The sequence below is a fragment of the Abramis brama genome, assembly GCF_963993115.1.
Source record: "Abramis brama genome assembly, chromosome: 5".
NCBI classification, from domain to species: Eukaryota; Metazoa; Chordata; class Actinopteri; order Cypriniformes; family Leuciscidae; genus Abramis; species Abramis brama.
This window is the reverse complement of record NC_139967.1, coordinates 43,098,360-43,114,007: the sequence shown is the minus strand read 5'-3', so window position 1 is coordinate 43,114,007 and position 15,648 is coordinate 43,098,360. Positions and strand designations below refer to the sequence as shown.

At 42.2% G+C, this 15,648-nt stretch overlaps 2 protein-coding genes across 2 annotated transcripts; both read left to right on the top strand.

Moving 5' to 3' along the window:
* Positions 1-250: 250 nt before the first annotated feature.
* LOC311083799 (uncharacterized protein) lies at positions 251-7,543 on the top strand (the record flags this gene model as incomplete). The annotated part of the gene is made up of 7 exons (XM_084115542.1): positions 251-277; positions 4,784-4,841; positions 4,997-5,068; positions 6,302-6,848; positions 6,940-7,247; positions 7,324-7,452; positions 7,533-7,543. The coding sequence occupies 7 exons, from the start codon at positions 251-253 to the stop codon at positions 7,541-7,543; spliced, it is 1,152 nt and encodes a 383-aa protein (XP_083971668.1).
* On the top strand, positions 6,946-14,835 carry LOC311083798 (uncharacterized protein). The gene is made up of 12 exons (XM_084115541.1): positions 6,946-7,247; positions 7,324-8,154; positions 8,287-8,726; positions 10,472-10,518; positions 10,610-10,675; positions 10,785-10,901; positions 10,997-11,435; positions 13,063-13,258; positions 13,348-13,381; positions 13,552-13,634; positions 13,739-14,475; positions 14,709-14,835. The coding sequence occupies exons 2-11, from the start codon at positions 7,648-7,650 to the stop codon at positions 13,967-13,969; spliced, it is 2,160 nt and encodes a 719-aa protein (XP_083971667.1). The 5' UTR covers positions 6,946-7,247; positions 7,324-7,647; the 3' UTR covers positions 13,970-14,475; positions 14,709-14,835.
* Positions 14,836-15,648: the final 813 nt, after the last annotated feature.

Here is a 15,648-nt window from a genome sequence, read left to right as displayed (position 1 = left end):
ATCTCTTCCTGTTACTTCTTTGAACTCAAGTTGAAGGTGTGACATCTGCTGTGAGCCAGTGAGACGCTCTAATGCGAGACTGACAGGAGAAAGTCTCAGGCGGTGATATAGCTACTTCTAAAACATTGGTTGCATTCTTTTTTCATATGATAATGTCAAGAATGTTTTATTAACCCTCTGGGGTTCTTCGGGTCTAAATGGACCCGAAGCGTTCAAATAAAAAATTGTTAAAAATCGTAGCTTCATCGGAATGGTCCGAAACCTGGTGACTTTATTGGTACTTGATATATGAACACCCCAAAAAATTGGGGACAGGATTTGAAAAGTCTAAGTGGTCGTAAAAAAAATAGTCACACTCAGGTCTAAAATGACCCGCCATAGGAAATGAATGGGAAATTGGCAAAAATATGAAAATACAGAGTTTTTTTTGTGCGTACAATCTACAAATCAGCCAAGATAACAAAAAATAGGTATCATCTTAAAGCTTAGAATCTCAGAATCTGCCTCTAATCACTTTGATCAACTCCTAAAGAGTGCTGAGTTATCACTCTAAAACGGAGTGTACCCCCCGCAGGCGCCACCTAGCTGCGAAAAATATAATCATAATATTTTTCAAAAATATTACATTGATCAACTTAAAACAGGTGTCATTTGAAAGCTTAGAGTCTGAAATTTACAATGAATGTAGCCAATTTGATAAACTCCTATGTAGTGCTGAGTTATTTGCTGATAAACAGAAAAAAAATGTTTTCATAATTTATTACAATATTTAACTACTTTTTTGTACTACATACAGCAATATGTCAAATACATCATACAGCTCAGATAGTCCTGTGTCATATGTCATTTGAAAGGTCTCAATGAGTAGAATACAACAAGCATAATTGTTTCAGGCTTTTAACTAAACTTAAGCAAGGTTTTTGTAAAAGAATCCCCTCAAGAGACCCATATATGGATACTGAATTTTAGACACATTTCCGCTCGTAACTTCATGAAACATGCTCCGATTGTGGAAAATGACACGTCATTATTTACAGCAGATGCTTACAATTAAAATGAGTCCAAAATCAACATAATCCATCACTCAGAACTAAAGATATTTCTCATGGAGTTCTAACACACACAAAAATCCACAGACGCACGTAGCCAAACAAGGTAGCTTAGACTTGGCCTTTTTACTCGTATCTTCATGAAACATACATCGATCATGAAAAATGACACGTCATTATTTACAGCAGGAGCTCACGATTAAAAAGAGCCCAAACTCAGCAAAATCCATCACTCAGATCTAAAGATATTCCTCGTGGAGTTGTAACACACCCCCACAGCGCGCATAGAGCACTTATTATAGATGTATCAATATATTCCATCAATCAGATCTAAAGATATTCCTCATGGCGTTCTAACACAAAAATACCTCAGACGTGCCTATCCTAGTATATACTCATGAAGCACTCGCGTTTGGTTTTCACTTATAACTTCACGAAGCATGCACAGATCGTAGAAAAATGCACACCATTATTTTCAGCAGACTCTCACGATTAAAAAGAGCCCAAACTCAGCAAAATCCATCACTCAGATCTAAAGATATTCCTCGTGGAGTTGTAACACACCCCCACAGCGCGCATAGAGCACTTATTATAGATGTAGCACTTATGTCGCGTTTTAACTCATAACTCAATGAAGCATGCATCAATTGTGGAAAATGGCATTGGCATCATTATTTTCAGCAGACTCGCACGATTAAAAAGAGCCCAAACATACCATAATCCATCACTCAGAACTAAAGATATTCCTTATGGCGTTCTAACACAAAAAATACCAGAGGCGCGTCTATGAAGTAGAAATAGCAGTGATGCTATGTTGTTTTGATGTGACGTTTCAGCTCATAACTCAATGAAACATGCATGGATTGTGAACAATCGAACATGTTTATTTACAGCAGATTCTCACGATTACAAAGAGCCCAAACACAACATAATCCATTGCTTTGATCACGAGATATTCCTCATGAAGTTATGCATACTTGGCTAAAAAACAAGTCTCTCGTCTTTCCTGGGTGCAAAGTGTTTTCCAATTTTCCCGGAACCGTCCATGCTCGTTTTCAAACGTGGAATAACACAAAATATATATCATCTTAAAGTTTAGAATCTCAGCATCCAACCACTTCAATCAACTCTGAATGAGAGCTGACTAGTCGCGCTAAACCGGAGTGTACCGCCCGCGGACGCCACCTAGCTGCGAAAATATTAATTATCATATTTTTCAAAAATATTGTCTTGATTAAAACAAAATTGGTGTCATTTGAAAGCTTAGAGTCTGATATTTACAGTAAATGTAGCAATTTGAAAAACTCCTAAGTATTGCTGAGTTATTTGCTGATAAATAGAATCTTTTTTTTCCATAATCTATAAAATACTTTTTTGTACTATGTACTGCAATGTGTCAGAAACATCATACATCTCATGAAACATTAAAAAATCATTGAAAATGGCATTTATTTTTTTACAGCATATTATTACAATTAAAATTAGATCAAAATGAACTTATTGCTTTTATGACAAGATATTCTTCATGGTGAAACAATATAAAAATGCCCATGAGGGGGCGTCAAAGACTGAACAATTTGGTTCCAAATGCTGTAACTTTTGATTGCTTTATCCAATCACCACAAAATTTTATCCAGATGCAGCTCATATGTAGAGGGACTTCCCCAAAAAAGACAAATTTTCCACAAAACTTCCACAAATTTTCCTCCTACCTTATTTCCTTCCTGAGTTATTCCATGTCAAATAAGAAAGATATGCATTATCATTATAAAAATTATATATATTTCTTGTCTTTTATCAGCAGTTTCTCAGCAGGAGAATGTACAAATGTAATATAATTTATATTTCCAAAAAATTTGAAAAGTGTTCTTTCAAAAGATACCTACCTTTTGACTCTCCTTGCTACAGTTTTGAAGTTATGAGTCTTTAGTTTTGTGTGTCACTCAGAAAACTAAATTTTTTTATTGCCTTCCAAATGTGTGAGGACTAAACAAAAAGGCTACCTTTGTTCCAAATGCTGTAACTTTTGAGTACTTTATGGGATCACCACAAAATTGTATCCAGATGCAGCTCACATTTAGGGAAACTTCCCCAAAAAAGAATTTTTCCCCTACCATATTTCATTCCCGAGTTATTGCATGTCAAACAAGAGAGATATGCAAAATCATAATAAAAATTATATATATTTTTTTTTGTCTTTTATCAGCAGTTTCTCGGCAGGAGACTGTCCAAATGTAATGTAATTTATATTTTCAAAAAATTTGAAAAGGGTTCTATCAAACGATACCTACCTTTTGACTCTCCTTGTTATAGTTTTGGAGTTATGAGTTTTTAGTTTTGTGTGTGTCACTCAGACAAAACTCTAAAAATGCCTTAGTTTTTTGGTCATAATTGCTGTTGCCAATTTTGAATAAGAACACTGAATTGTACAAAAAATAATTTTAATGAAAATGTTTATTAAAAATGGTTAATAACCTGGTTTAGGTTAATAAAAAATGTTATGACTGAAAGAATTGCATTTTTATTAAGTTAGAATTAAAACAATGGGTAACAAAATGCTTTCCATTTGTTCTCTTTCTAATGCAATGTTCAGGTTTGACTGTATTATAAAGTAAAACTGGCACTTCAAATGACCATTTAAACCAACCAAACAAACAAAAAACTTGACAAAAATAGTCTTTGAGAATCACTTATTATATATTAAAATCCACAACCTGAAAAAAAATAGGCAAATATGTGCAAAAACAACTAGAATTCACAAGCCTTTCTACAGAGAGCTGTAAATTCATCTAGTGGTTAAAATATGATATTGCACGATAATTATGCTCACTACATCCACCAGATGGCACCAATCTGACTTCAAACATTGTTTTCTATAGGCCTAGTCTCTACTTTAACCTGAAATACAGCATTAATTAAAAATAAAAAAATAAATAAAAAAAATAAAAAATTATATTATATTCAATGGGGAAAAATGGATCATAATTATTGCATAAATATTAATTATTATCATAAAATTCTCTCAAAACACCACAGAAAAAAAGAAAAAATATTATTGAACAAAAATACATTTCATTGATTTTACTGAAATTTTTTTTATCTGAATCCCGCCCTCCGGGTCATTTTAGACCCGAAGACCCCAAGTGTGACAAAAAAAATGAGGAACCCCAGAGGGTTAAGTCTTTCTGTGCTTTATATACATGGCATCTTATTCTCTTTCCTTCCCGGTTGTCTTTCTTATTGCCCTTTTTTGTAGAGGCAGTACAAATGATGTACAAAATGAAAGTACAAATGAAGTATTTGGCCCAAACACACCTCTGATTCTCCTGAATTTGCCACATATAACACACACATGATGGTGATTATTTTACTTTTTAATTAAAGTATATATTAAAATAAGTAATAATTGTTCATAAATATTCTAATTGATCAAACAGGAAAAAAAGCTGACAAGCACTGGTAATTAATTTTTATTTAATGAAGTCTCAGAAATCTTAAACTGTTTTTGTCCTTTTCACTCAATGCAGAAAATAGTCATGAATGTTTAAACTGACGTTTAGAGAAATACAATGATTGACAAATATGATATCCAGTCATATACATCTATAACTACTTCAGACATCTATAACTACTTCAGTTTAGTTTAGCGATACAAGACAAGTTAGACAACCTTTCAGTCTCAACTCTAGCATAATTTTGTTTTGATCATCGACTTTTATGGTGTTTCTTTACAGTTTGATCTGTCAGATGATGCTCGACAGGAGAAAGTTAGTCCTGAATGCAGCGAAAAGCGTTTGTCCTGCAATTCCTCTCAATTACGAAGCAAGAAATTCATTTATTTAAAGACATTTATTTAGTAACACCGTTAGTTGAGTTTTGTTTGTGGTGAGTGAAAATTAAAATGCACTTTAGTGTATATAATTCTCGTTTTCGCTCTGTGTTTTCAGGTAACGTTACTAAAGAAAAACAAGCCAAGAAAAACGACGCAAATTTGCCAGCGAAAACAACACGCATGCATGGTAAGTGAATTTCAATTACTTTATACATTAGCGTTTAGTCTATATAATCATATTTGATCAAATTCGTGTCGATATCTCCTAGTTTGTGTAAAAGGGAACGAAGATTCAGAATGATCATTAACTATGCGAAAACGGTCAGATTAAGATACGGTTGATTAAATCGGCTGAGGAAACATTAGGATGGTAAACGCAATCATTACAAATAATTCTGCCCAGCAATGGTCTCTGGATGCCAGCCAATCAGCAGCTCGGAAAATCGAGCGTTTATCGAGCGTTTTCAGATTTGGGCCAATCAGCAGCTCGGAAAATCGAGCGTTTATCGAGCGTTTTCAGCTTTGGGCCAATCAGCAGCTCGGATTATCGAGCGTTTATCGAGCGTTTTGGGCCAATCAGCAGCTCGAATTATCGAGCGTTTTGGGCCAATCAGCAGCTCGGATTATCGAGCGTTTGTCATAGCAACCATAAACAAACCGTACCTGACGGAGACCGAGTCACCGAGTGACTGAGTAAAACAAAAATAAATAGAATATTACGAATGTACTGATATAACATTGTCTTCCCAGAGTACTTTTACAATGTACTGACATGGAATTTGTCGATGTATTATTACATCTTGCCGTCAATCGCTGGTTTTGATATTTAAAAGATAACGTTACGTTAGTTAATTAACGTGAACGTCAACGTCAGGCGTCCTGTTTACACATTTAAAGTAAACCATACACTTCGAATTTCGACTCCAAACTGTAGTAACTACATCTACAGGGTCTAAGGAAGATAACCACGTAGTCTGATTAAATACATTTTGAGAGATCGCTAGCATGTAATGTAATGTAATGCATTGCATTGCATTGGAAATTAATGGGACAACATGTGACGATCTCTGAAAAGAAAATTAAATTATGAAAAGACCATACAGTTAGTATCTTTAGACCCTTAAGATTATAATATCACCACGTGACATCAACATATAAAGTTTAAGTGTATGTTTTATGCATTAACAATAAGCCTGTTTGTTTAATGGCTGCCAGTGCATAGGGGGCTAACCCTGGGGTCATTATTTACCTGTTGTGTCACGTTATGTTAATTTGTTAACGTTAATATTTCAATAGTGAATGTGTAGTACTAGTATATCATTAATCTTATGTGTGATATTCCTGTAATATGGCAATTAACATGTAGTTTAACCTGTAATGCTCATTTAATGCTGTGCTGTGTCATTTCTTGTCATTGTAGAAATGGATTTTGCTAACTTTAAAATGACGCCCTCGCAGCAGCTTCTCCTGCGGGCCTCTGATGAGGCGGTGGCCTTCATCGCCGCTAAGGGGCCACGCGGGACCGCCGCTGCTGCGAGGGCCAAGAAGCCGGAGGAGGTGGAGAAGGAGGCCCAAGCCCACGTCGTCTCCAAGGGCGGTGACCCTGGGAACCCCATGGTGGTGCTGGGCTGCCACAGCATCCAGTTTGGGAAGTACCAGGGTCAAACGTTCCGCTGGCTCCTGGAGAACGACGTGGGCTACACCACGCAGTTGGTTGCCAGCCACCAGCGGGAGCGGGAGAAAAGTGCCTCCGACAGCCCCCTTATGGCCAACAAGGACGCACTCGCCCGGTACTCGTGCGCCCACCCTGCTTTTGCGGAGCAGCTGAGGTACCACCGGGTGCACGAGGAGGCCCGGGCTCGCGCCACTCAGCCCGGGTGTGAGGGCGAGGCGCTTGTTGGCTTTGGGGACTACAAGGAGGCCACCCTGAAGGACCTGTACGACTCCACGGAGAAGAAGCACCAGACGTAAGTCCTGTTGTGGTGAAGGGCAGTGGACTGTTGACAGGGTGATGTGACTTGTTGATATGCGTGTTAATCTTTGATCATTGTCTTGCAGCTTTGTCAAGTGGCTACGGCGGAAATCACCGCAGCCTGGGACCTCGATGGACGCCGCCAGGAAGTACATCCTGGGCCGAGACAAGGAGCGGTCGGCAGAGGCGGCTGCTACCCCCCCACCTCCCACCAGCAGCAGCACCACCACCAGCAGTGGCCCCAGCAAGGCCGCTGCTTCCACCGCGCTGCCGCCCCGCAAGCCGATCGCTCCCATGTTCTCGGCCCTACTGGGAAGGCGTCCAATGGCCCCAGGTGAGCTGCAGGCCAAGGTCAGGAAGCTGATGACCACACCAGCACGGCCTGCAGTTCCAGGTAGATCTCTTTCTTTCTCTTTAACACAACAGAGGTTCAGTGTACAGGATTAACTAACCATCACCCCCCCCCACAGCGGTGTCTACATCCGTCAGAGACCAGCGCCCCTCGGTTCCGCCGCCCCCCACCACAGAGGTGACGGACGAGGAACTGGTCCAGATGGCCACTGACTTAGCTACTGCCACCACAATGGACGTGTCACACTGTAACATTTGCCTTCAATATATATTCTTCTGTCAGTATTTTTGCATTAACTGTAATGGTTTAATTTACTGGTCACTACAGCTGATGCTTGAAGGACAAAGGTAGGTTTGGCAGGTAATGTAGCCGTCTTTGTCGGTGGTAGATGTGCCATCCTCACTAACGTAGTGGTAATGTAGATTTGATTAAACACCTTCACATGTCTACTTCCCTTGGCCCTGCTGCATCTCTTAACATTCACCTTGTAGCACCAAACCATCTGCCCTATCACTGGCATGCTGCACGTCATCTAATCACTGGCATGCTGCACGTCATCAACACTCAGACTCACTTAGTCTTGCCTGCCTGTGTGTTGCCCCATGACTATCATTGTGCTGATGCCATTTTGTTGTGTGTGAAAGTCTCTGAAGCTCACGTACAGGTCCTTCAGACTCTCCCGCTCCCGCTGGTGGTGAGGCCTCCATCTCCACCTCCTCCGGCATTGTCCTCCATCCCTCCCCCACCCCCACCACCACCACCACCTCGAGTTGCGGCTGCTCCACCTACGCTCGCGGTTCCGGCTCGGGCTCCGGCGTTGACCAGGGAGGAGCCCCGTCGCGTCTCCGTGGAGGAGATGCCATCTGGGGAGGCCACCCTGGCACCAGCGCCGGCGAAGAGGAAGAGGAAGGTGGAGCAGCCCGCAACGCCCACTCCTGCTTCGGCTGAGGTACAAACACACACACACACGTGCCCGTACTCATGGACGCACAACTCAGTGGAGTTGACTGTCAAACTGCATGTAGCACCTCCTCTCAGCCTCCTTACAGTGTGTTTGTTTGTGTTGTTTTTTCCCTCACAGTCCCGGTTGCCTGAGAGCTGGCGGACAGCTCTCACCGGGGAAGAGCAGGAGTGGATCGGCCGGGCGCTGTTTAAGACAGACAGCGAGGGGAGGACCAAACTCACCACAGACCTCAAGCTGTGGTGGGACCCCCCTCAGCCCCGGCCGAGTTACACTCAGCCACCCGCCTCACCGGCTGCCTTCTTCGCGTGTCGGCTGTTCCTCTGGACGCCCCTGCGTCTGTGGGGCGTCCGGCCGACGTGCTGTAATAGGGCCCTCACGAAGTGTGGGCTCTACAGGACCATCCGGAGGGTCCTGGACATCGACGGCTGGTACTTGATGGCCACCGAGTACCTGGAGTGCTGTCGGTGTAAGAGGAAGGTAGCTGCCTGGTCGCAGGATGTCGTGGGTCAGCTGGGAGAGGGGCATCGCGCCCTCTTCCCGGCAATCCTCACCTACAAGTAAGTAGCTGTCTGAACACTGTCGGTGTGTCTGTGTGTGGCTCTCTTCTGGCTTTCTACAAACACCGGTCCACACCTGCCACAACTCTTCTACAGCATAGTGATGCTATGCTTGAAAAAAAATTGTGTATCCCATTCACACCTGTGTAACATTGTCATGCCTTTGTACCATTCTGATTCTTTGCACTGACAAGTTATGTAGGCCTATACTGTGTGTCTGCTGCCTATCATATGGTTTAAGAAAAAAACATTGTCTGTCCCATTCACACCTGTATAACACATTGTCATGCCTTTGTGCTGTTCTGATTTTATGCGCTGACAAGTTATATAGGCCTTTTGGACACGTGGGTATGTTCATTAATGTGGTCTCTGTCTTTGGAGTTACGTCCACGTGGTTAAATAAAAAAGCCTTGTATGACACAGGTACTTCACACTGTAATGTCGCTGCGTTATGTATCCATGCATGTCTGTACTGAGCTCTTATACTATGTGTCTGTCTGCTGTGATTGATGTGGTTTAAAAAAGAGGAATAAAGCCTTGTCCCACTGTTCTGCATCTCTGCACAGAACAGTTATGCCATGTGTCTGCTCTGATGCTTTAATATTATTTTTATTATCATGTTTTATTGCATTGCATTGTATTGTAGTTTAAAATAAATAATCTATTTCACACTGTAGCCTACTGCTGCTGCGTTTGGTGTTTTCTGCATCTATACATCATCATCAACAACAACAACAGATATTTAATTGATCATTTTATTGAAGAAAAAGGTGAAACAAATAATACACAGCATGTAACTTTTATTTATACATTGACATATAAAATAGGCATAGTATAAATCTTTAATTGATATTTATTTTACTGAAGAAAAAGGTGAAACAAATTATACACGGCGTGTAACTTTTATTTATACACCGACATATAAAATAGGCACGATATAAATATAACGTAATGTTTAACACGATATAAATATAAGATTTTAACATTTCTGCTTCGGCCGTGATTCGAACCCGCGCCAAAGAGTAGGCTATAGAAGGGATATTGAGAAGCAGCACCCAGTGTCCTTCTGCTTTCTTTGTTCTGGTTATCAGCATTACCAATTCTAACCTGTGATTTGTTGGTGTTAACTAACTCACCTGCAATCAACTTGTTGATTTGTGTCACCTGGAGGGAAGCATTTTAAATCCAGGACAGATTCTTATTCTCTCTCTCAGCACTTACCACCACCATATTCTTTTATAATTCAATAAATCTTATTTTGATTGAATAAATAAGATTAGTTTCTCTGTTGGGTATGCAGTGTTCAAAAACTGTGTGACCATTGATTATATGGCCTACAGTTGTTGAGTTTTTGTTTTTAAAGTCGCCTTGTGCCCAGTACACCTCAGAATATAGATGGGGATTAGAAAATGTTAAGCAGGAACGCGATACGATAAGAGATGTGACCAGACATGATTGCTCACCAATATGATATCCCTGCAGTTTTCTGTGGGTTTTTGAAGAGCGAAACAATTTATCTAAAGTACATTGTTTTGTTTTTTTGTTGTTGTTTTTTTTACTTATTTCTTCTCAATTTAAAGTAGCTCTGTGACTTTTTTTTCTTCTTGAAGGCGATTAACAATTATTTGAGCAGAGGAGGATCGGCCACAACATTTATAATCGGTGAATGGGTTGGGCGCAGGGGGGCCAACAGAGAACATTGGTATGGTTCCATTAACATGTATCCGCGCCAATCTTCTCTGTAGGCCCCCTTGCGGCCCCCTGCGCACCTGGGCCCCACCCATTCACCCGAGTATAAATGTTGTGGCCCCACTGTGTGATATGTTGACCAGTTTGATTCAGTGTCTTGAGTGAGCATCACTAATCTTGAAAAAAATGCCTAGGAAACAAGGATGGCCTCCAGTCCTCCCCAGACAAGAGAGGGAACGGAGGGAGAAACTTCGACGGAGGTTGGAGTCAGACTTCGCTAACACTTTACAGCGTGTCAGCAAGGCAGAAGCCTTAAAAAAAAAAGTGAAAAGTTTTCCAAACCTCATTGGCCTCCTGTAATATCTTCAGAGGAAAAAGAGAGGAGGAGGCTGTTCCGGAAAGGCCTGGAGAAACCGTCATCTCCTCCAGCCTCCCCATCCACGAGCCAGCAGTGGCCTCCACAAATGAAAACTGTGAAAGTGTCAGGTAAGATCTTTAAGCTATAAATGTAAAACAATGAATTCATATCAAATACAACCATTGTCTAAAATAACTTTTTTTTTTTTATTTGTCTTTTACAGTTCCTTCATGCGCGTCGCTGGCTGTGCTCCCTCCTCCATCAGCTGTGGCTGAGGTGGCCCTTAAACGGGTGCCGAGGGCCACAGCCTGGAGGAGGAAGAAGAGGGCTGAAGAAGACCTCAAGGCCTTAAAGCAGGACAGAGCCACCGCCCGGAGAAAGGATCCAACAGTGTTTCCTTGCAGTCTGTGTGGGAAGCCTAAGCGATTGGAGTTTGGGCACAGCTCCTTCCGTGGGCAAAGCTTCTGTGCCACTTCTTCTGGCAAGACAGTATCGCAATGGCTGTCTGAGAAGAGAAGAATTGCAGCTGCAGACAATGTGGCTGATGTGCCCAGGACAACGGCCTGGAGGAGAAAGAAAAAGGAAGAGGCGATTTCCCTAGGCCTGCCGCAGAAAAGACTGAAAAAGTGCACGCCCAAAACGAAGGAATATGGACATTCACGGTATTCTGGAAAAGCCTTTTGCAGTGTGCACGAAGGCAAAAGTGTGGAACTGTGGTTGGCAGAGCAACGGGCTCTTTAATGAGAAGGGATATTGAGAAGCAGCACCCAGTGTCCTTCTGCTTTCTTTGTTCTGGTTATCAGCATTACCAATTCTAACCTGTGATTTGTTGGTGTTAACTAACTCACCTGCAATCAACTTGTTGATTTGTGTCACCTGGAGGGAAGCATTTTAAATCCAGGACACATTCTTATTCTCTCTCTCAGCACTTACCACCACCATATTCTTTTATAATTCAATAAATCTTATTTTGATTGACAAATCCAGTGTTTGCTTCCTTGAGCCTGTGTTGTAGCCTATATGGAGGCTTGTCTAATTTTGTTAGGAAGATGTTAAACCAGCTGGGTGGAACATTCAATCCTTCCATCTGTTCACTCTTTTGTTATTTTCCCCTGTTTTATTTTCGAGGTTATTCTGGGTCGGGACTTAATAGTTTCTCTGTTGGGTATGCAGTGTTCAAAACTGTGAGACCATTGATTATATGGCCTACAGTTGTTGAGTTTTTGTTTATCTTAGGGGAATTGTTGCAATTTGTTTCATCCGTCTCCGCTCTCAGATTGGCCGCCGGACGAATTGTTTCACCGCGCTCCGCCTCGGCTCCCCTTGCCGCATTGGCCGGCCCACGAACTGTTTCAGGCCCCGCGCTCGGATTGGCTTCCGGAGGAATCGTTTCGCGCCCGGCACCCCTCGCCCCGTTGGCTCTCGGAGAATTGTTTCAGAGGCGCTCGTTGCTCCCATGGCCACCTTCGACTCGGACGCCATTCACGCTAATCCCCCCCGAAATAAAACTCTCTCTTGCTGTTTTGATCCGACGATTGCGTTAACAAAACAAAATAAAACACAAGCTTATTTTTTTTAACGCTGCAATTTTGCAGCACGTTAAAGTCAGCATATTTTTCTTTCTCGTGTATTGTTTTTCAAAGAGGCATATTATAAGCATTTTACCTTGCCTATGTGTAGGTTACTGCATGCAGAAGCGAAAAAAAAAAATTGGGGTAATGCCGAGCCGTTCGTAAAGTTGTGATGACGTTTGACCCGCCTAACATATAATTCAGTAAAAAGTAGTTTCATTCATGATTTTCATCGACGCCAGTAAGCTGTGTTGGCGAAGGCCAAGGTCAGGGTTATCCAAGGTGGAGGGAATTCCTTTTGATGACTTGCTGGTGACAAGTTAAAGTACCATCCAGTTTGGTCAGTAGGCTACAGGGGGAAAACCTTCAAGTGGATGCTGGCGAATGACCTTGGCTACTCCCTTATGGTCCTGTCTGGGCATCAGTGGAAGCACGAGGCTGGCAAACTGGACAGAGGTGCCCTCATAAGGCCAACAAGGATTGTCTTTCTCCAGGATGCCTGCAGATTCAAGAAAGTCGTAGAAGCCATCAAAGTGCGCAGGCAGAGAGAGGGCATGTTACCTACAAGGAGCTAAGGGTCACACACAGGATGCACACAGGGTCCACCTGATAAGGACAGTGAGAGGAAAAGGTAATATATTTTGATGCTTTCTTATGCCTTTTTTTGTACACATTTTATTATCTTTCTATTATTTCATTGTATACGTTTCTTATGCAGCTATGTGAGATTCATCAGGAGCAAGGACACCCAGGCAGGCAGCAAGATGGATGCCCTGAATAAATGCATCCTGCGGAGGGACCAGCAGAAAAAGAAAAGCCATCTTCTGCATCCTAGCCTGTTGTCCCTCACCCTTCACGTCTGGCTTCTCCTCCTCCCACCCAAAACTCCCATTCCCAGTCAGCCACAGTGCACAGTGAGTTTTTAGATCCATTTATTCCTGGGTTGATTCTATGCATGTTCTAATGTAATTCTGAATAAGAGTGTCAATTTTCTGCCTTTTAGAGCCAACAGGTGAAGATGGAGGTGGAGCCACAGGGTGAGTCTTGTGTGGTGAAAAAATAAATTCATGCTCAGCTGAACTTGTGATCACAAATAAATGTACTTGCATCATATGGTATTGTGTAACCATAACCGTCTTCAAACTGAGATTTATTAATTTTGATGATTATTACAAATTTAGTGATTAAAATTATGTGTTATTCACAGTTCTGCCAACAACCTCAACGCCAGTCCGTTCACCTCGCTTGCAGCAGAAGGCCGCTCAAAGGCTGGTGTCAGCGGATTCTGAGGTGCACTTTTCACACCAGAAGTGTACTTTTGTCTCATCAGTAGAGATAATTATTTTTATTTTGTTTCAATATGTATTATGCATGTATATTCTTTTTTTTTTCAGGGTTTTGGACCAGGAGAGGATGCAGGACATCTGGCTTACCCAGCAGCACCACATAAAGTGCATCCAGGACCCGCCAGCTGTACAGCTGTACAGGAAGGTAGGAGAGGTGACCAAGGGAGGGTTCATTCTGCCTTTGTACCGCTGTGCACGTGGCACAACGTCCCTGGAGTCGTTCCACCTGCACCTGAATCGCTTCGTACCAGGTTTGCATTACACAAAAATAATGTGTAAAAATAATTGTTTGTGTGTGCACACTCAGTGTTTTTCTTGGTGATCACTTCTGCCTTTGTTTTTAGGTACAAGTGCAAGTGCCTTGCACTTTCAAGTGACCTGCTCGAAGGGCTGGTGCAGTGGAACGAAGCACGTGGAGTCGCTGCTGTTGAAGGTGGCAGCAGGGAAAACATCTGCTACGGCGGCCAGATGCAGCAGTACCTGAACGTCCTGAGCGAACAGCTTCTGGGCTTCAGGATGGTTCAGGACTATACCAGCCCGGGCGAATACACAGGTATTGTGGTCATGCTACTTATGGGTAGCAGCTGTATTTCACCCATGTGGTGTTAAAACATCTGCATTACACACATTGAGCACAAATAGAGCTCTTGAGGAAGACTTTGCCGATCCTGACACCCCAGATGCAACGCCCTGCAGCCCATTCACCAACAGACGGCGGCTCTACAACCTCCTGGTCTGTCATCATACGAGAGAGGTCCAGCAAAGAGACAGTCACTCAGAGCCAGGTAAATAAATACCCATTAGCAATCAACAATGAGGTTGTATGGGGTGATCATTTTGATATTTCATTTAGGGGGTTATTTTTTTAATAATGAATGGCTAGCTGTAGATTATTTTGCATATTTCACTGCTACATACCAAATAAATAACCTTATGGACATGAAATATTATGTTACTTTGATATTGGAGAATATGACTGTGATAATATAGATGTGTAATAATTTCTTTTGATGCCCAGGTGGAGAGTGTGGGACCAGATGGCCAAGCTGGATATCAGCATGTCATCAAGCTGGCCAACAGTCTGGTTGACCTGCGCCATCAGGGTTTGCCACACAGGACAAGGTAGATGAGATTGTCGCTCTGTGGGACAGCCTATCAGAGCATGACAAGGGCCCTCTCATCTACCCGCCTCGCCACCGTGACCGAGTGCTGAAGGGCAGGTTTAAGGTCAGCCACTCTGCAACCAGTGTGACCCCAGGCATCGCAAGTCTGAAGCGGTACGTTTCCAAATTTACCCATTTCTTTGGAGCATTCGTATGTTTCAAGACAGTATTTCATGAAATAGTTTTCTTGCAGATTATGTCTTTTCTTTGCACTTTAAGTTACTTAGATAAAAAATAAAGTCAAGAGAAAAAATAAATAATTGGAGCTGTCTATTTAGTTGATTAACAATATACACAATTAGTTGTATCTCACAACATTACCGGTACAGTGTTATTCAGTTGTTTGTCCCATATTCTTCAAATAATCAGATTAATACTGCTTTCTCCCTTTCTCACTTCCCAGATGCTTCCTTGGTGAAGGCAGTGGGCCAGCTCAGTGGCCCAATGCGAGTCGTCTGGTTGAGGCCGCATTTACCCTGCTGGTCAGACTATCGCCAGGGTCAGGATGAACCGGTGGGCTGCCATACTCCGGGCCTATAGGATGATTAGGGATGTAGTCCTGGACAGCCCTGGAATCATGGCCCGGACTAAATTGAAGCTTTTTGACTTGAACCAGCTCACACTCTTCTAGTGGTAGGTTCAGGAATAAATTGTTTATTTTTGTCTATTTGCACATTCCACCCATCTCTACCTACATATGCTAATTGTTGTATTTTCTGTACGTAGGCATAATGCCAGAAAGAAGAGACCGGAGAAGGAGGTCCTGCAGCACAACGTCCAGCCGTTTTCTGCTCC